The sequence below is a fragment of the Lepisosteus platostomus genome, chromosome 3 (assembly GCF_059453375.1).
Source record: "Lepisosteus platostomus isolate fLepPlt1 chromosome 3, fLepPlt1.hap1, whole genome shotgun sequence".
In the NCBI taxonomy this organism is placed as follows: domain Eukaryota; kingdom Metazoa; phylum Chordata; class Actinopteri; order Semionotiformes; family Lepisosteidae; genus Lepisosteus; species Lepisosteus platostomus.
Window position 1 is genome coordinate 30,243,189 of NC_142613.1, and position 22,567 is coordinate 30,265,755.

General features: G+C 33.5%; 1 protein-coding gene across 1 annotated transcript in view; it reads right to left on the reverse strand.

Annotated features, from left to right (window-relative positions):
• adgb (androglobin) overlaps positions 1–22,567 on the reverse strand; it is a 140,506-nt gene that overhangs the window by 24,892 nt on the left and 93,047 nt on the right. The window contains exons 17-25 of the mRNA XM_088625171.1: positions 19,284–19,413; positions 18,198–18,333; positions 16,934–17,048; positions 15,426–15,593; positions 14,734–14,869; positions 12,914–13,045; positions 7,713–7,806; positions 5,864–5,998; positions 4,296–4,449 (exon numbers count right to left, since the gene is read on the reverse strand). Of these exons, the coding sequence (XP_088481297.1) occupies positions 4,296–4,449; positions 5,864–5,998; positions 7,713–7,806; positions 12,914–13,045; positions 14,734–14,869; positions 15,426–15,593; positions 16,934–17,048; positions 18,198–18,333; positions 19,284–19,413 (1,200 nt within the window). The remainder of the gene's footprint in view (positions 1–4,295; positions 4,450–5,863; positions 5,999–7,712; positions 7,807–12,913; positions 13,046–14,733; positions 14,870–15,425; positions 15,594–16,933; positions 17,049–18,197; positions 18,334–19,283; positions 19,414–22,567) is intronic.

Sequence of the window (22,567 nt, forward strand, 5' to 3'; positions counted from 1 at the left end):
AGTTACTAATATTTTTTGTTTTAATGTTGATCCTAGATTAGTCCTCTGGACTTTCTTTGTTAATATCTTGAGCATTTTAGAAACAAAATGTAAAAAATGGCATAATTGATACTGAATTAAAAAGATACACAACAGAGAGCACAATAAGGGGTGAATATTCAGACTGGGATGGTGTGTATGCTATATCTGTTATCTATCAGGTCGTTTTTCTTAATTTAATAATTTAATCTGAGTTTCATTTGACCTAACATCCTAACATTTTGTAGGTGTTTTAAATTTATACTATTACTGAACATGAAAAACAATGTTAACATAAGGTCTGATAATTTAATACTAAATACTAAAGAATAATGAGCCTACTCTCATTGTAGCCTTAGATGTCTGATTGTTAAAGATATAAGGAACTAGTAATTTATATTTCCACACACAATCATTTTCAGGAATGTCAGGTCTTTCAGAAAACAAGTAGTTATATTCATATTCAGTACATATTATCTAATTTATTCATTACCATATAATTGTCATAATGATGATAATCTATATAATTATGCTATAAATTATGTATCTGTTCATATGCAATGTCTAATTTAATTAAACATATTGATAATTTAGATAATAAACATTCCCATATTGGTAATGGCGCACAAAGCAATGGCCCTCTTTTTTCAATATTACACTATTGCCTTTTTAAAAAACTTTTTAACTGTTAGAAACTTTTAAGATACTGTTCAGAGACTGTGGAGTCTAATTTTTTAAGTATCATTCGGGATGCTTATTTTTTGGTATTTATGAACAAATGAAATGAGCAGACTTTTCTTCCACTAAACCATATGGAACAAACGAATGTATAAAATGCATGAATCAGCATTTAACATGCAATTCCTATTTTTGTATACAACATTTCTTAAATATAATAACAATGTAATGGATAATGGAAATGAACTGAATAAATAATGTATTCTTGACTATTTTAAACGTGATTTATGAATCTGAGATACTAGATCTTGTCAAAGTGTCCTCAATTAACCCCAATGAAACAGGAATAAAAACATCCAAAAGACTTATAGATTGGATAATATGTCCTGCTAAAAAATGAAAATATATAATACTGTAATAGTAATACATAGTACAAAATCATTAATTAATTCAGAAAGGTAACACTTATTCACACCCCTGTAGATCTGATCTCCAATTTTGCTGGGACAACATGAACTTAAACTTTCACTCTAAACCCCTTTAAGACTGTTCAACCTCTATAGATGGAGAATCAGTTCAAGCACACTTTGTTCCTGTGGGAGGGAGCAAACTATGCAGCACATCCTAGAGGACTGCCCAATTCACAGACTCTGGACTCCACACCCACAACACACATAGACCAGAAGCTACTGTATTGCTTGGCTCAGGGACTTTGCAATCTCTAAATAAATAAACCTCTCTAGATAGATAGTATCTGTCATGGACTACTCTGATAAGAAACTGCACATCATAAGGGGATTTCTGCATTTTTCAAGGCAGAATTGCTCTAGGGCATTCAGACACTTTGGCTTCCATCTGTGAATTGATTCTTGAGTTCAAATATTTAAATTGAATTGAATTTTGGAGATTGAGATGACCAGTTGAGAACATTTATGTTGTGTGCACTTAAGCTCTTCTTTGTCTTTGAATGCATGTTTTGGCTCATTGTCATGGTGGAATATCCACTTTCTAACCAAGCTTGAGCTTCCTGATACTACTTCAAGGATAGCGTTTGACCAAAATGGCACATCTAGTAATTCATGATTCTTGCAAACAACGCAGGATACATACTATACAGGACACTAGTTCATTGCAGACACACACGGATAGAAACACGCACATACGTACACCAGGGCCAGTTTTACTAGAAGCCAATTAACCTATAAGTACTGTATGTCTTTGGACTGTGGAAGAAAACCAGAGCACCCAAAAGAAACACATGTGAACATGGAGAAAACATATACTTTCAAACTCCATGCAGACAGCATGGCGGGTCCAGAATTGACCCCAAGACCTCAGCACTGCAAGGTAACAATGCTAACCACTGTGCCAATATGCCATTCCAAGTAAAACAATCACTAAACATAACACACTTTATGCCATATTTCACAGCACACACGAGTAGTTTGTAAACATTATCTTCCCCCTTTACACACCAAGAAATTACAATAATATGAATAGTCCAAAAAGCTCAATTTGCTTCTCATAAGAATGGTGGTTCACTTACACAAGATGCTTCTTACTTTCAACCTGGACATGAATGTCACATTCATACTGGCAATGCTGAATTGTATTTTTCGATACTCTATTTACAGAAGACTTTGTGTTGGCTTTATGGTGGCCTCTTGAACCACTCTCACAACCCATAGTAATACTTTCATGAGTGAATAAAATGTGATCCCCATTATTTCTGAATGAAACTTATTTCTGCCAAATGCAACTTTGCTCTGTGCATGCTATAATGCTTGTAATATATAATTGTATTCTTATTTTAAGCGAGACACATTATTTGATCCTTAACACACTCTTTTATATGTCTTTGTTTCAATTTAATTGGGGCTTTGAAAAAAATTGGAAGCCATTATATTACAGAAATTTATTAACAAATTTGGTTTTGGTGAAAAAGGCTAGAACTATGCTCAGAATAGGAATCAGCATTCTGCTGAGAAATTCTTAGGTGCATCCATGCATATTTTGCCTTATACAGTGCCTTGCAAAAGTATACATACCTTGCACAGTTTTCACATTTTGTTGCTTTAAAGCGTGCAGTCATGACACTTTGAAGTAGCAAGTAATATTTATTTTATACATAACCTATCCCACATATTCAAAGTAAAAAACAAAAACAATAAGAAAGAAGTAAACAGATAATGTAAAAGTCATAATTATATAAATATTCAAACCCTTTGGTGCCGGAAAACTAAATTAACTTAACACAAAATTACCTTAACGTGTCACACAATTATTTGAATGGTATCTGTCTGTTTGCAATAATTGTTCAACTGGTTCAGAATAAACACATCTGTCTCTTTGGGATTCCCTGGTATTGCACTGAATTTCAAGCAAAGCTTTCAAAGCAAGACAGAGATAATGTCATAGAAAAGTAGAGATACCGAAAAACAGAGAAAAGATCAGATGAATACAATAAATATAAACGTTTCTGAATGTTGTCACAAGAGCGGAACAGTCCACTCAATCATCAAGAAATAGAAGGTGCATCATACCACCCTTCAAGTGGAGCAGCTGGGCAAAAGGAAAATATTGAGGGATGATACTGTAAGGTAATTGATAACTTTGAATCAATCTACAATATTCCGGTCACTCCACAAAGCTGGCCTGTTAAAACCCAAACTCATATTCCTCATGGAGTTTGCAAAAAACAATTGAGTTATGTGGCAAAATGTTTTGTGGTCAAAAATGCTAAGCATTGTGCAAGCAGACCCAGCCCAGCCCAGCTCCCAATCAACGCTATCCCTGCAGTCAAGCACAAGGTCAAAGTTTCACCAGAGTGGCTTGTGAAAGTGAATGTCCTTGAGTAGTCCAGTCAAAGTCCTATTAAGAATAGGCGGAATGACTTGAAAACTGCAGTCCATAAGCAATCCTTAAACTACGGGAGAGAATTTGAGGAAACTTGGCAAGAAGAAGAATAGAAAATGTCACCAAGCCAGTGTGCAAAGTTGGAATTGACACCACACTGGCTGTAATTGCTGCCAAAGGTGCCCCAACCAACTATTGAATTTGTGGGTTTGAATACTTATACATATTTTTATTTTTTCTTCTGTAGTTTTTGCTGATATTTACCATAGTTTATCTTATATTTAGAAGACTTTAGCTTGAGCATTCAAGTTTAAATAAAAAATTATTAGAAATAAAAAATTAATTAAAAAATGTATGCATCATTTTGTCATTTCGCCAAATGCAACACCATAGCAAGTACCTGAATATTTTTGAAAAAACTGTAATTTGAAAATATTTTCTTAGATGTCATTTAATTAATTTGAATACACAACCATAAATCAATGTTATCTTCTTTTAGCCAGTTTACATAGAGCTATTTAGAAATTAGAAGAAATGTTATGTGAAAAATAATATTTGATGAAAAATTGATTTTGATATATCAATGACCTTAGCAGAAAAAGACTGGGCAATCCAGAAAGAAATGGTTTACTTTGTTAAAAATAATTCCATATTATTTTCTTATTTATGTTTATATTAATTGAATTTCTACTACAGTAAAAGGAAAAATAACAAACAAAAGGGAAATTGTAGAAAGAAAAAACCTGGTTCTTTTGATAAACATGTGGCACCACTTTTTGAAAGATCTTGGGAACCTCTTCTCCTGTATCATTGTCAATCACATGAAGAACACAGGCAGGGATGGAAGAATACACCTTGGGTACGACCAGCATATCTTTAGGTACAAAAAACACCTCCCTTTTGAAATACAAAGAAGAAAACAGAATAAAGAAATTAAAACGTTATGCTACAGTACTAATACTTTTGATTTTCTTTAACATTTCTAAATGCAATGTCTGTCATAATCCTGAACTCATGATGAAATACTAAATTACTTTTCTCAATACTACAGAAAACAGATGTTTTAGATATTTTTTATTTTAAATAAAATAAATTAGCTTTTTAACAGCATTCAAGACCAACCCTAGTTTTACATTAATGTTTGAACATCTCCATGTATAGAAATATACAGATCATCAAAACATTTTTTCATAATATCAAAAAATTCACAGATTGTTTTATATTTGGAAAAAAAATACATTTTTTGTAGTGGCTACACTGACATTTTAGAGAACAGACAGACCTGACGTGGGTAAAAATGTATTATGGAGAAAGTAAATTCATTAATATTTGTCAGTCTAGTAGCTTTTGAAGCAATACCAACTGAACATGTATTTTTTACTGTTTTGTGTGATTCTGTTCCTCACATATAGACTGCATCAGTATATGTAAGCATACTGTATATCTACAGCATTTTACTTGGACTTTGGACTCTAAATTGCACACAAATGTAACGCCATGCAGTCATTCAATCACTACTAGACAGTATTGTCCAGACCATCACACTTAGATCCCCTCATTGATTTATTTGTTGTACACAAAAGTTGGTGTTAAGGGCCTTGCTCAGGGGCCCAATGGAGTAGGATTCCTCTGCCGACTGTGGGATTTGAACCGGCAACCTTGCAGCCACAGGTGCAGATCCTTAGCCACAGTGCCATTTTGATTGAAATGAAATATTTTTTAATTTATTAATATATTATATTTTCTTACACTTAGTTAAGCCATTAATTGATATAAAATAATGTATAGGGTAACCCCAGCTCTCCCCATTATAAAATGACAATTTTTTAATTTAACCCCTAGGATTAGAAAGTACAGTAACTAATAAAGATAATATTAAATATATTCAATAATGCTTACAGTATATACATTAGTATGAGAAAGATGTTTGGTCTTAAGTTATATTACTGTCACTTTTTGGTGTTTAAAATGTTAATTCACCTATTTATAGTAATTCTAATAAACATCTTTTTTTTAATAATATATAATTATTATGATTCTAATGCTAACATTACAGTAAATTACACAGGCTAGTAATGATGAAATCTCTATTGTTATTATATAAATTATGTAATTTTCATAAATATCATAAAAATACAGCAGAATCAGAATGCAGCCAATGTCATAGAATAGCACATCAGCTCTTCACCAAGTCCACAGAAAATTAATACAATAATCATTGAAAGCTGTACCATTTTTTACTATGAATATTATTCAGCTGCTCTGTTGCTGATATGTTCTCACCACCGATTTTTGTTTAAGACGACCATACCTGAAGACAACAAACCAGGAATTATTTGGCTGATCTTGGTAATTTACAGAATAATCGATAAATGAAGTCCTGGTCCATTCATCTTTGTAGCATGGATAGAGCTCCACTGTCTTTTCACTGCTTGTGAAAATGTCCCTAAAATATAACATTAAAAACCAAGAATAGTTTTTATAACATACCCACTTCCCCCATATTTGTAATGCCTATACTATGTAAATAAGACCTAGATTATTACATTAGTAAGCCGAGACAATGAAGGATCTGGTAAAATCCCCAGTATTTTGGGTCAACGTTGAACAAAGAGAAGATCAGCAGGTTTAACCAATAAACTAACAAGTCAAAAAAATAATTATATATATATATTACTATGCAACATAGTAGTATAGATATTTAATCATTATATACTGTATTTAACTATAAAGTATTAATTGCTGCCTAGTTTGTTAAAATAATGATAAAAAGTGTTTAACATGGGCAAATGAAGTATAGCTTTCTGAAAAATATTAAAGTCAAGGTAATGTTGATAAATGGTTGTCTGGCAAAAACAAAAACAACTGATTGCATGCTAATATAATTGATTTAAAGTATAATAAAATAATAATCTTTCAAAAGGACAATGCTTGTCCCTGCAAGATCAATAAGATAACTCTCTGTCAGCTAAAGAACATTGGTCTATGTACAACATCTGTCAGTTCTATACTGTATATTTATGATAATTAGGTATTTACAGAAGGTATAATTACAGTAGGTATTTATCACATCTTTCTAGATAAAAACTCAACTATATTTACATCATATTATATATTATAATCATTACAAATTATTATTTTTTGCCATGGTCAGAGCATAGTGAATACCTGTACATTTGACCCTGTCTAATATTCATCGTACCTTTTGGGCTGAAAATGTTTCAGGTGATGTATGTCTGATTCTAAAACATTAGGTTTTGGTAACTCAAATACTACAAAAACTCAATTTTGTTACTCACTTTCAGCTATGTGGATTACAGTATGAGTGGAGAAACCTTCAAAATTACAATATAAAATGAAAAAATATTTAAATATCTTTTAAAATATGCCACATGTGAAATATACAGTATAACGTGACACAATTAAACAAAGCTCACAAACAAAATTAAATAACAATTTGTTTGTTTGGCCTTTCATGTTTATATTGTATTATTTATATTTCAGATTGATTTATTTCCTTCTTATTAATCAAATCTAATTTCTGAATTTCAAATTCCTAAAATACATATTGTACAGTAGTAAATCTTTAAGTAATGTTTGTGTATTACAATATTCCTTAAATCAAACTTAAACCAAATCCAAAACAGTTTAAATTAAATAAAACATAGATTTAATCCATTCATATACAGCAAGTATTTACTGTATGCTATAGTTGATGTGAAAATTGTTAAATGTATAAGATAACTTGTTTATTTCTAATTTGACATACTAGGAATATGCTAAATGTTAGTTTGCAGATTTTAGCAGTGAATTATACTTCCACAATTAGTTTGTTCATTATTTTGAAATAAAATGCATTGGGGGGTTGCAGATACTGTGTGTTAGAGTTTTTAGGATAAGCTATTTACTATTTAGGCTGCCCAGGCACATCCATGTACATTTGATGTAGAACAAGGGTGCTCTGCGCTTTTATGAGTTTTGTCGTGGTGGTAAATTTGTAAAAATCCAAATTCTTTCCTGAGCCAATGTGCAAAACACTGAAAACATAAAATCAAATTATATGTACATTTGATGGCAAAAAATATATTTTATTTGAGATACTCTGATGTTTGTGCTTCATATTTATCTGTAGCATTATTAAGATAGCGTAAAGTACTTACCTTAATAAAAATAAAGCATGCTGTTCTGCATTTGGCTCCAGTGCAGACCAGATTTCCTGCAATAGTTTTTTGGCACTCACATTCTCCTTTGTACCTAAAAGTAATTGAAGAAATTCAGCTTAAAGTCAAAGAGAAATTACTATCTAATCAGTAATTGACAGTATCTGAAAAAGTGATTTGATAAACTGCTCTTATCCAAAAAAGGATTTCAATATTGTTTTTTTCTGATTTCTGGTTACTTAATTCTGCTTTTATTAACTTTACATGAAGCAGAGGAACACATGTTTAGAATTATATTTTAAAAGTAGACTTTCAATAACAACATAAATAATATCTGTCAATATTGTCAATAATGAAATTGTCAATAATGAAAATATATTTTAGTTTATTTGCTGTAAAATGTTTTGTATTTGTGAAATAATATAATTTCAGTTTCATGAAGTTCACTGTTTTAGCTAGCAGCAACTCAAGTCAACAGCTCAACCCAGAAATAATCTTACAGCTATATTTTGATGGAGTATCAACAAGATGTCAGCCTTGGGCCTTTGTAAAAACAGAGACTTTTTTCATTTTCAATCTTTTGTCTTACAAGCCCTGTCCATATTTAGAGTTATCATGATGGGCTGAAGCTTTCTTTAGTGATTGATAATAAGGCTATTCCCTGATTTCCTTTTGCCTAACTTGCCAGGTCTAATTATTTTCAAACAGGAGATTGACAATTCAGTCACTTGTCTGTAGAGAAGAGGGTGAATGATACCTTCTAGAATATGAGGATCAGAACACTTGTCAGAAAAGTCACGCTAATTTGTGTCAACAAATGGACTGTAAGCCTAAATATAATACCTGAAGGCATTGTTATTTCTTGAACCCTTTTGTCAAAATCCATGTTATTATTCATACAAATTATTTTTAGATCAGCATCTTTGTTTTAAGTCAGTTTCATTTAAAGAAATGTAAACTAATGTAATCCTACTTTCTTCAGGATAAAAAACCTAATAATTTGAGAAATGTTCACAGTTTTGTTTCAGGTAATATACAGTTGCATGCAAATTTTTGGGCACCCCTGGCCAAATTATATGTTTTGTTGAGTGAAAATAAGTTAACACATGCACTGCATGTTTGAGATCTATCCACCGATTTTCAATAATATTCAAGTCTGGGGACTGTGAAGGCCATTCCAAAACCTTAATCTTTTGATTCTTGAAGTATTTTCATGGTTGATTTTGTTTTGGATCATTGTCTTGTTGTAATATCCAACCTCTTTTCAGCTTCAGTTTCTTCACTGACTGACTTAGCTTCCAGGATTTGTTGATATTTGTTGATTCTTCCCTATACACGCACAGTACTTCCTGTCTAATGAGGCCTGATGAGTCAATTAAGTTCTGAGACCTTACAATAAAGTAACACTGGTGGATCAACTGGATCAAATGTTTGCACATGCCACATTTATTTTTTTCAATCTGTTGAATTCAGCAAATAAATAGTAAATGTGCATTAAAATTTGCAGAAATATATCAAGTTTAAGTTTGCTCGCTGCACAGGGTATGTTAACTTCTTTTCACTTAGAAAATCAACAAAACATGTTATTTGGCCAGGGGTGCCCAAATTTTGGCATACAGCTGTAGAATTAGATGCTTTCATGCAGTGATATTAGTTATGAGGATCACAAATAGAAATGTATCCGTTTTTTTACATATAAAAAGTATAATATTAATTCAAAGTGCATTCTCACTCACCATTTTAATTGACAAAAATCAAGAAGATTCCAGGACAAAAATTATATATTTCTTATCACTAGAAAAATATATATTTCCTACTTTGAAACTAAACATAAGGTAATTATATCACAGCTGGACCAATGGTGGCCAGAGATACAGTATTCTGATAGAGGATGTGCTATTTGTTATTAAAGCTTCATGGCATGTTAACTCCTTTAAATCTACAGGTGAAATAATTTCTCACTTATCCTACTGATCTATAGTGGAGTGGGAGTCTGGCACAGGTGAGTTCTGTACTTTAGTGCTGGATGAATTGGATCCCTCATATACTGTACATTAGGTTCTGTATGTGCTTTGACATTTTTTGTGATGATAAGCACTACTATACGTAAATGCAAAGAATTATCGTACCCATTACACTTAATAAGCTGAAAACACCAAGGCTCTGCAATCAAGAAAAAAACACCTCTCTCCTGTCTTTGTTTTGCCATATTCATGAGAGCTTTACAAAATTATTAAAAAACAGCAAGATCCAGTTAAAGAAAAAGCTTACAATAATTGCCAGCACAGGTTAATACAGATACTACAAAGGTCAAGAAGGAAAATGATACGAATTCTGCCATCCATAGAGTCTAAAATACAACAGCAAAAGAAATGACAGTGATGAAGTAAAACATATCTAGGACAAAAATGGGAAACTTCTAGACAATGAAAGGGAAATGGGTGACGTACTAAATTAGTATTTCACTTAGGTGTTCATTAAGGAAGAAGGCAATCAACATGTTTCAGGAAATGGAATGACAATGTTACTCCAGAGCTAACCGGAGTAGACAGTAAAAGGACCCTATGCAGTAGCTTATAAGAGTTCAAGGACTAAAGGGTCAACGAACCAGGTGTACTTAACTGTAAATCGAAATCTGAAAGCCATGGTCAGGAAGAAGCAGTGTCCAGGAACCAGTAACACATGAAAGGTAAACTCTCAGGAAGCGCGGAAGTGAGGCTCACCAGGAAAACCCAATACTGAGCACCAAGGTAACTGTGGATAGCCCTAAAGTATCCTGAAGCTGGGAGGTCTGGTAGTGAGCGGGAAAGCTGATTGGTTAATTAGTCCTAAGGTCTATGCCTTCACGAATTGGCAGAGCTGGAGGCATATCTCTGATTGTGGGAGACTGTAACATTACCCACCCCTTCAGAGGTGGCTCCTGACGCCTTAGAGAGACGATTGGGAAATTACGGTGGAAATCTTGGATAAGGGTACAATCCAAAATGTCTTTTTCTGGTAAATATGAACGTTCATCGGGACCATAACCCTCCCAGTCAACCAGATATTGCAAGGAACCACGATGCCAGCGAGAATCCAGGATCTTATTAACGGTATAGGCCGGGAGACCACCTGAGGTGGTGAGGTAACAACCGTGTAGCCTAGGGACCTCTAATCACCTTAATAATTAACCAGAGTCCACAAGTGGAAACTATGTGTAAGTGGCTTTTAAACCAAGAACAAGAGGTAGTTCTTTACCCAAAGGGTGGTGGGAGTTTGGAACAAGCCCCCAGATATTTTCTTGAAGCCAATACCTTTGTTTCTGAACTACTTAAGACCAAACAGGCTAGTTGGGCTGAACAACTGACAATGGTTTCCCATGTTCCAGGGTCGATATTGCTAACCTTCATGTCATGTTTTAAGACATCTTTGTATCACAGAGCAGGTCTGGTGCCAGTGGCCAGCTCACCATATAGCATGTCCTTTGGTATTTAGCCGTCTTCAATTTGGCTTACATGCCCAAGCCAGCACAGGCGTTGCTGAGACAGGAGTGTGAACAGTCAGCAAAGATGGAAGGAGTTGAGGCAACGCTACTGCCGGGTGTTCAGGGTCGAAGTCTTGCTGCCATACAGTAGTGTGCTAAGCACACAGGACTGGTACACTTTTATCTTAGGCCAAACTCACTGCAGGCACGTGCAAAACTGTTGATGAATCTCTGGAGACCTTCCTCAGAGTGTGCAACCAGAGCAGCGTTGTCGGCAAATGGCATTTCCCTGATCAGAACCTGGTGAACCATCGTCTTTGCCTGGAGTCTCGCCAGGTTGAAAAGCTTCCCATCACTTCTAGTCCAAATGTAAACACCATCCTCGGAGGAACTGAAGGCGTATGAAAGCAACAAGGAGAAGAAGATGCCAAAGCGTGTTGGGGCAAACACGCAGTCCTGTTTTACCCCGCTGTTGACCGGGAAAGTATCTGAGAATTAGCTGTCGTGCTGCACAGTGCCCTGCATGTTTTCATGGAATGATGGAATCATCCCAAGAAATTTAGGCGGGCATCCAATCTTATGGAGGAGGGTGAAGAGACCTGTTCTGCAGACAAGGTCAAAGGCCTTCGTCAGGTCAATGAAGGCAATGTACAATGGTCTTCTCTGTTCTCTACACTTCTCCTGGAGCTGCCACAGTGAGAAGATCATGTCAATGTTTGATCTTTTTGCCCTGAAGTCACACTGAGATTCAGTTTACATGCAGGCAGCATGTAGCTGCAGTCTATTTAGAACTACCCAGGCAAATACCTTGCCAACGATACTCAGGAGGGAAATTCCTCGGTGGTTATTGCAGTTACTACCATCTCCTTTGTTCTTATACATGGTTACTATGTTAGTGTAGTGCATGTCTTGAAGGACCCATCCTTCTTCCCGGCACTGGTACAGGAGTTCTTGGAGATGACTGAGCAAAACTATCCGTTTACCGGCCTTTATGACCTTGTGTGGAATGCCATCCTTTCCTGGGGCTTTGCTGCATGCAAGGGAGTCAATGACCTTAACAATGTCATCTACCATTGGTAGGTTATTGAGGTCTTCCATGACAGATGGGTTCTCAATGCTTTCTCAAATATCTATATTGGCTGACCCCAATTGAAGTCCTTTCCAGGTGGATGCTGCACATTGGTGGTGGTGGAGGGGAGTCCCCATTACCTGTAAAGCGCTTTGAGTGGAGTGTCCAGAAAAGCGCTATATAAGTGTAAGCAATTATTAATTATTATTATTATTATTTCTTCATATATTTTATGTCTAAACATTGGATTTTTTTTCTGAACACATTGTCTGCTGTTTCGCTTGTCAGAAGGTGTTGTTACATTTGTTTTATGTAATGTATATTGTTCACAGTTTATAAACTAATATAATTCCACCACATTCAATGTCATTATGTCAGCTTGAATTTGAGCAGGAGTATGTCCTTGAGGCTGAATAAATAAAATACATTTTATTTATTTGAAATACTCAATAATATAAGTTTAGGAAACCTAATTAAAGTTGGATTGTAATGAATATCTGTAATGAATAACTCATTTTTGAATGAAATATTTGTGAATCAACAGACTTCAATAAATACTTTACATAACATTACATACATTACAGCATTGATAATTGAGGAGAAGGTAAGTTTTAATGATTATTTTTGTATTAACAGTTCATTGGTAAGCAGTAGAAGAAATGTGCTAACCTGGTCTCCTGGCATTTCTGATTTCACGAACAAACATTCCTTTCAAGCCAGCCTGTAGCCTTTTGGCTGCTTGCATTTCTTCGTAAGTGGGCTCTCTGTTGTACCATGAGTCTGGCACTTCAGTCCTATGACCTAGAAAATATATTTTTTTCGGCAGAATTTCTTTAAGATTCTCATTTGTTAAAAAATATTGTGTGTAGAAATGTGCCTATATCTATGGAAGCCCGTTTCCGCCAGGGAGTAAAAAAAACGAGCTATGGTATCTCGCAATTGCGACTTAGAAACTCAGAATTGAGACTTTATATATCAGAATTGAGACTTAAAATCTCAGAATTGCAACTTAAAATCTCAGAATTGCAACTTTATATCTCAGAATTGTGAATTTATATCTTAGAATTGCGACTTTTTATCTCACATTTGCAACTTCAAAATGGCCCACATTTCATTGTCTGTCATTTTGTTTTGTAATGGATTCGGGCTTGTACCCTCGCCGCTCCCACCCTAGTTCGTGCCACACTGCATTGGCTCGAACCCAAGTCATGCCAGCTGAGTTAAAGAAGACCTTCTTTTTTAAGCAAAAAAAGGAACTGTACCAAGATTGCTTTGGATAGATTTCCAGAATGTTATTGTTAAACATTTAGAGGTAAATGTTAAATGTAAAGATTTTTATATTTTATATTTTTAGATTTAGATCTGATTTGGATAAAGGATATGTTCTTATTATTAATCTGTTAATTATGTTGGCGAAATACTTCATCCACAAAAGTAAATGGTCTAATACTGCTCCCCCTATTAATGCTTTTAAAGTACAATTCCTTTTTTACTTTTAAATTTAAAGAATCAAAAGGCAAGACATACAATGGAAATATGTAAAAAGTATAAGTTTCAGCTTGTACAATTGTGAACTCCTCTGGATGTCAAGTGTCTATTTCTGTATCTTTTTTCATATGCTGTCTTCTTTTTTGTATTTCTGGTGTTTAAATAAAAACTTTTTTAAACAGCCCACCGTCCTCTGTTCCATCCAGGTACTATGGATTTCCCTGGGGGAAATGGGATTCCATAAAAACTAATGTAATTAATTTGATTTTTGTTATTGGATAACCCAAATCCGTTTTCCAATTACAAAAGGACAGACAATGATATGTGGGCCATTTTGAAGTCGCAAATGTGAGATATAAAGTCGTAATTCTTGGTTTTTAAGACGCAATTCTATAAAGACCACAAGCACAAGGTAGTGTTATATTGTTTTTTTTTATTTTGAAAACTGTAATTTGTAGAAAGCTATACCATTTGCAAATGCAGAGTTTACTACATAGAATCAACCTTTTAAGCACCGTTTCATGTAGATGTAAATTCCATTTTGGTTATCCTTACCAAATAAAAAAATACTTTTGTTCCAAATTATATATCAGTTTTGAAAAGCTATTAGATAGTCAATGAATGTTGCCACAACACTCCTGAGGAGACATTAATCATGCAATTAATATAATTTTTATATCCCGGGCCATTTGCTGTCAATCCACTTGCCTCATTCTGTATTGTGTTAGAGAACAATTTGAAGTGAAAGTTAAATGATGGTCAGGGTTTGCACTTATATTGACAGATCCTTTGGATCCTCAGATATCCTCAGAAGTCCTTGCTTAGTGGCAAAATGGGAATCTGATAACTTTGCCCTCCCTAATCCTATTGTAGCCACAGTCAACTGAGTCACTCTAGACTTAAACCTGGTTGTATCCTGTATAGGATGAGGTCCATGAAAGGGTACTTTGCTGAGGTCAAGAAAGGTAACCAAGTAGATGAACATGAAAATTTCACATTACCTAGACTCCTGTTTTCCTGAAGGCCACTTCCAATGGCAATATCAAATGTAAAAGCCCGAATAGCAAACTTTTCATCACGTGTCAAACTATGCCCCAGTGCTTTTGTAATTGTGTGGTACAGAGCATTATTGAAAGCCTGTGTGATGAGAAAGCACTTTTAATTGAACAAATTTGTAATTAAAAAAGATAAAATAAAGCATGCATGTTAGAGAAATAAGTTGGAAAATGGAGACATTATAAAAGAGAATCACTTGAAAACAAGCTTACCTCTGCATTTAAAACTCAATTACTATTGTGTTATAGTGTACAATATCTGGAGAATGTTTCATGGAATAAATAGTTCCACTGTCATTTGTGCATATTTATAAAGAAACTGTTGTTGACAAAAGTTACAGAAAAAAAACTCTAAGTGAAAAAAACCAATTAATTATTTAATGATTTTTTAAATAGTCTTTTCCTAACAAATTTTACAAACTTCTGACTATATAATTAGACTTCACTCTACTATGAAAATAGCAAGTTAGATTATTAATTAGGTATTTTTTAAATTAACTCTTTTTTAACTTTAGTAAAATATTAAAACTTTTAAATTAAATTTTAAATTTTACATTTATACTTATTGCAGTATGATTGTATTTTCCATAACTGTCATTATAAGAGGTAACCAATATAGTAAACCTGTTATACTGTACCTTGCAGTGGGTTTTCACCTTTCCTGTGCCATAGAGCCCTGGAGGATAGTAAGCCAATTCCAGCTCCTTTAGGGCCAGAGGAAGTTCATGCTCATCTGAGAAGTTATTTACCACTTTTCCAACAGCCTTCATGATAACTTTAGCTTGTTCTATAAAACTCAGGCTTTCCTAAAAAAAGAAATAATTTTCTGAAAGCTATTATTTTGCATGCATCACTGTTTTATAGAAGCATTCACCAACATTTTGATTTCTGTAACTTTTACAGATACAGATCTGAGGATTTTACCAGGCTACTGAAATGATTTTCCCCAATTGGTATGGTATGCTTGGTATTCCAAGAAAGATACCTGCAGAAATTATAATTATCCTGTATTATAGCCAATGCAGTCCTAGATACCTGCAGAAATTATAATTATCCTGTATTATAGCCAATGCAGTCCTTAAGTTAAGTTAAACCAAGCCAATCCGTTATTTCTCTGGTAATCTCTTGTACTTAAATGGGTCAAATGACTAATATCATTTTGATCTTACTACCGTACTCTAGTTTTATACATTTTCATAGATTGTAGATCACACATTTCAAATTTACTTTTTAGCAGGAGAGAATGATTCTACAGTTATATTTAAGCTATGGTTTTCAGTTATTATTCATTCAAAAATATTATTTGATTCTTAAAGTTCTATCTTTCACTAGCACAACTGTGATTTATAGAACTCTTTGCAGTTTACCTTTCATTTAAATAGATTGTAAATATAAAGGAGGTCTTATATTTTTATGTGCAAATATGTGTGTAATAGGGGTAATGCATAGTCTGTAAATTGTTTTTGGCAATTAAATTTATTCTGAGATCATAGGGCACTAAGTTGTCCAATAAGGTGGCAATTAAGATTCTGTCATGGCACATTCAGAGGGGTGTTACACTTCATACAGTATATTAACTTAGGATGTCTGAGTATTACTGTAAGTATGCTATATTAACTATAATACGTAGCTGCATACTTCTAATTACTATAAAGGTTTTAAAGAGCATTCATCTCAAAGACCATTACACAGAAGTTATTGCTGTACAGCTTTTCATTTACAGTATAAGGAGGATCCATTTTCTCATCAATATCTGCTAAACATTTTTAAAAGAAGCGACTTCTGCACCTCCTTAACTTAATTTAGCAATCTCCAGTCCTCTATTAAAAGGAGAACAGATTTTGACAGACATCAACATAGGATGACTGAAGTGTACTGTATATGAAGAACTGTTCATAGAGAATTATTTCATAGAGAATTATTTGCATTATATGAAAACAGCAAAACATTTTTATGCTATCACATTCTTCTTAAAACAACCGTTCCCAACTGTTCACTACAGAAAATTCTTCTGTTCATGTTGAATAAATTCAGAGCTAAATGTTGCATTTAAAACAACAATAGAAGCATTGAATAGACAAATGCTTCAGTGGAGAATGAACAGCTTGACAATTGTAATGCCTGCAGTTGCTATGGAGATGCATACCTTGTCAAGGTTTGGCATGATAGTTTCCTCATCACCAAAGACAAATGGCAGGGTACTGCACAGGTGGATGTGGTATCCAAGGGGAGATCTAGCAGTGAAGCGTAATACATAGCGACTGACACACAAAAAAACAAAACAAATATCTCAGGCATGCCAAACACTGTACAGTATATGCCTTAAACATACTGTATTTCATCTTACAGTTGGGCACAATTCATTGGAATCTACTGTATATTTCAGCAAAAGTGTCAATAATGACAAAATAAGATAAAAAATATTTAGAGTCTAAAATATTTAAAGTTTAAACAAAAAGAAAACCTTACATTTCTCTAAACAAGTTAATTTCACATGTATGTTCAGATAGAATATTACTACAGAATAGTGAAGAAAAGGTTTAGTTCTCTAATTCTGTGAACTCAGAATCTAGGTTTAACATCCTCTGGGACACTGATCCATATTTAGAAACTGTGACATTTATTTGAAGCTAAAAGACATACTGTTGTTTCCCTTGAACCACATAAAAACATACCATGTTAACTTTTTCAGTTTAATAAGGATGTGTGGATTGATGTATTCAATCAAGATAAAAATAATGAACAAGTTAAAAGCATGATTTTAACATGGTCAATGCACAATTTGTAAATTCACCAACCATAAAACCCTAAAGTAAAGGTAAGATGTGGCAAAACATGTACAGTATAAATACTCCCACCACAAAATAAGTCTTTCTATTTGTCTTGTTAGTTTATTTATTTCTTGAAAACCAATTTTGCATAAAGTACATCCTTTTGCTCACTGTGCATTTGGACAATATATCCTGGACTGTGGATTCATGTGTGATTTTTAAAATACAAACAAAATGGATTTTTATTTTATTATCTGAATCTAATCTCCAAGTCTCTCCTTTGCAAAAATGGAGACTTATTTTAATTCTCATACAGTAATCGTGTGTTTTATACACAACACAATGGATTTGCAGAAACCTTAGTTAAAATGGTTTTATTAAGATGATTTGTGAATATCAATTACAGTATATATTGTAAATGTCACAATGGATAGTCCAATTACAGCAAAAGCAGCATTTACTTCTTAAAATGTTGCAATTAAAAAATATTTGACTATAGGTATATTTGAATAGAGTTTATTGCATAAATAAGTGCTAAACAAATCACAAAATGTGAATCAAGGTAGTGAGGTACAAATATAGCAGTATACAGCAATATACTATCATAAAGAAATAACTGAAAAAAGACTATCTTCTTACCCAGGAGGAAGTATCAATAAACTTGCTTTTGTAGCAAAGGTACGAATCTGTAGAACAGGTGGCTGAGCTGTCAGACATTTACAGGAAAATGGTTCGGCAATTATCAAACCAGACTGTTGAAGGCTACTGTCCTTCTCTAAAAATAAAGTATAACAGATCAAATTAATCTTCAATAAGACACTTACTGAATTTTGGAACAAAATAAGAACATTGTTTCAAAGTTTAGAGTTTTGCTGATGCATGCTTGGCTTATGTAATGAACTAAACGATGAGAAATGTGCATTTTAAAATCACCCAACCGGACTTTGATATGTCAAGTGAAAAACAGAAAAAAAGAACAGCTAAGTTGAATAAAATAAAAATACCTAAAACATGAAATTGCTTAAATCATTTCTTATATAATATTTAAACATAACAGATAATGTATGTGTCTACTGTATATTCATATTGAAATTCATTATTTTTGACAGGATTGCTGCCACAGATCACCATGATGCCAGCTTACAACTAGACAAAATACATTTCAGTCTTTTACACACTACTGTATTTTCTCTAGTCATAAAGTTATATGAATAAAAAAAAAAGGTTTGAGAATCTGACTATGAAGAGAATCTAAAGTCAGAAATAGGATTTTTTTCATCTCAGATTTTGGCAAACATGTTGTCTGCTCCTCGCCCTCATCTTGTGATGTTCAATTAACAACCTTCTGATCCTAAACAAGAAACACTGATTTTAATCCCTGCAAGGTAATGTTATGGACCAAATGTGCAATGCAGGGGTACAGATAATCCCTAAAAGAAAATGAGAACTGGGGAATACAACAGTTTTTCAGGTGTGTTTTGAATTCAAGTCAGCTTCTTAACTGCCGAACTGGAAAGACAGGTATATATTTTTTCCCAACTCTTTAGATTTTCAGTTCAAAGCAGTCAAAATCAGCAGTGATAATGCACTTGAACTGGATCAATAATACTACCCCATACACCAATACAGTGCCACACACATTAGCATTATAAAATGGCTAATGATTTTATTCCAACTCATGATTCCTGGTTTTCTTAGGTAATGAATACAGGAAGAACAACCAACCTTTGTCATATACGTCCTTGCTTTCATTTCCAGCCTCTCCCCCATGCGCCAATGCAGAGAAGCTTATTAAGATTTCTGTTGGTATCAAGCTGTCCACAAACAGGAAATGAGACCCCTTTTCATCTGGTGACTGAAAACATTACTTGTGTTATTCTTCATTGTGCTTTGTTTCCATGTTTTTGTTTAGAAAGCAGAATTGAGTGCATCTCCCGCACAAACATGCAAGTATCTTGGGAAATCAAACCACAATGCTTTCTGTTGAATGCCATGCCCGATGCAGCATGAAGCCATTCTGCTTATCTTTAGAGATTATCTGACACCTCTGTTGAGAAATTTACATTGTTTATTGGAATTACAAATAATTCTGTATTAAGTAGCTCATAAACAGGTATTAGGTGGCATCAACACAGAAGTATCATTAACACTTTCACAACACAGTGACATTTTTAAAATGTCTCAGATGTATTCAAGTAAATCAGCAGCAGTTTTTCTAAATTGTGCATTCTTGCGCAAATCAGACATACAAAGGTAGTGCTATTTTTGCTTTATAATATTTATTTAAAATAAGTAATTCAGTGGTATAAAAGAAATGCACATATGAATGCACAACAGCCCAATAGTGACTCTTAGATGAAACAAAGTTAAGCAATGTATTTAGACTGTTACTAGTTTTCTACAATGGACCAGATACACTAAAACTTTGATGTAAATGGTTATTTTAAGCACATTTCTAAAAGGAAAAGTATTTCTTCCCACTTGTTTAATATAACAGAAGTTGTTTATTGAAAGGCTTTTCAGAAAATTCTTGTGGTTTTCTTTCACTGAATAAAATGCATTTACATTACAAATCTTTAATATCTTTACTGCTCTGGATATCAGTCATTCATTTTACTGTTTTACGCAGGCCACTAGATGGAGAAATAACAGTGAGCAATCACAGAAAGCACAGGGTATATACTTAGACACCCAGAATTCCAATCATGAAGGGGCACTGGATGACACTGCAGAAGATCCTTTCAATGAAACCAGATTCTGATAATCAAATAAAGGAAACTCTATCAAGAGCATTCTGGCAAATAACACAATGGTTTTTTGAAGACAAAACACAGCTTCATATTTCTTGCCATTTACAAAAATTGCTGTCTGATTCAGAAACAACTTTAATATTATGAATAGATGCACATTTGTAGAAAACTACAAATACAATATAGCAAGTAAAAACAAGCAGTAGTATACAAAGGATGCAGTTATCCTTTAAAACATATTTGTGAAAACTGAGCGCTACAGAGTATTTGGTTCACTTTGCTTGGGACTTTAGGGAACACGACGCTATGGAAAATGGTGTAAACCAAACGGAAGTAAATTCACTAGTGTAACCCAAAGAGTGTGAAATACATTCCAGTGTTATAAAATTGCCACCAGCATACCTGCAGATGACATACCTCCCTGTCTTTTCTAAGGGAAAATGTTAGAACATAAGAAAGTTTATAAAGAGAGAAGGCCTTTTGCCCATCTAGCTCTGTTGTTTTTAGTAGTTAATTTATCCAAGGATATCACCCAGATTGACTGGGTAGCTTGCTCCAGAATAACACAACCCCCTGTATAAAGAAATGCCTCGGATTCAAAAGCGCTTCTCTTTGTTTCATCTGGTTCATTTTCACTGTTGATTCTGAAGAAGTCCATTGGGTTAACTTTTAAATACCCTTGAGGATTTTGAATACTTGGATTAAGTCCTCCATAGTCTTCTATGCTCCCCTTGATCTCTTTTAGGCATATACAAAATACACTGGTCATTGAAGCACGGTTTTGCAATAGAGTTGTATGAATAGGTCAGCTATCATTAAACTTAAAAAAAACAATAAAGAATAAATTACTGACAATTCAGTATAAGGAAATGTTCTGTTTTTTGGAATGTTTCCTATCCCTTCACCCACGACACAGACAAGATGTGAGATTGACAAAGAAAATTGTTGAGATTAATAAGGACTATGTTCTGATACCCAGAAATGCCAGACGATCTGTGGGAGAAATTTTGAGTTATTTTTAATAAGAACCCACATACCCAAAAGAAACAGCCTACTAATAAGTTAAAGGTGCATATAACACATTCCTATATTTAAAAAAATGTGTTTGTTTAAATTTGCCATTTTCATCACAGAAATGAGTGTCTTTACCAATTTTAAGACAGTATTTTGTATACATAGACATACAGTATACATATTTATTAAGTGTTGTACAACAGCTAATGATATAAATAATAAGCAACTGTTACCAAAAACATTAAATATCTGCAGTACTGGAATATGAGTACAGAATTGTGCAGTAGCATATCTATGGTATATGGAACAGATCCCCTGATGCCTGAGAAGGAACACTACATAAATAAAATTATGGAACAGCAGAGAACAGATGTGAACACAAAAATAACCCCTATAGTTAATATGAACTGCATCAGCAAATTTATTAAAAAGTAGTTTGTTCTCACAAAAAGTTATTTTAGTTATAAATTAATTTAAGAATTTTAAGTATTAATATACTACAATACAGATTGATTGCCAACATAATTGTGTAGTTTCATTGTGCATATCTTGTGTATTTGTTTTGTTGTCATTCTGTAAAGTGCTTTGAGAGGCCACCTTTAAAGGTGCTATATAAACCCACTACCCTGAGATTATGAGTCTCGTGCTCTACCAACAGAGCTAGTCAGGGCCCCCTGTTATTATAATTTGTGGGTATAATTGCAAAAGCAATTTCTCTAAACTTGATTTAAAATATAAAGTTGTAATCTAAACTTCTGATCTAAGACATAAACTTCTATATTCTTTATTAAGGCATCAGTAATGAAAATTAATAAAATGTATAGTGCCTTGGAAAAGTATTCAACCCCTTTCAATGACGTTCCATTTTGCTGAGTTACAAACAATGTATACACATTTATGCAAAGTTTTTTATACTTTAATTTCTATAAAAATTCGTTGTATTCTGTTGATATGTGCTTTTCTACAATTTTATCCTTGAGTTGTTTACAAAGCTCCTTGGTCTTCATGGTTGAATATTTTATTTAAATTCACTAGCTAACAGAAGGACCTTATAGAAAAGGGTGTATTTATTCTAAAAAAAATAGTATTGCACACCAAGGTTAATCAACTAATTGTAACGTGTCAAAATAATATTGTGAACCTGTATTATTTTAGGTTTGCCATAGCAAAGAAAGTGAATATTTATGCAATCAACATATTTTAGTTTTTATTTTTTCTTTGCAGTTTATCCAGGCATTTAACTTC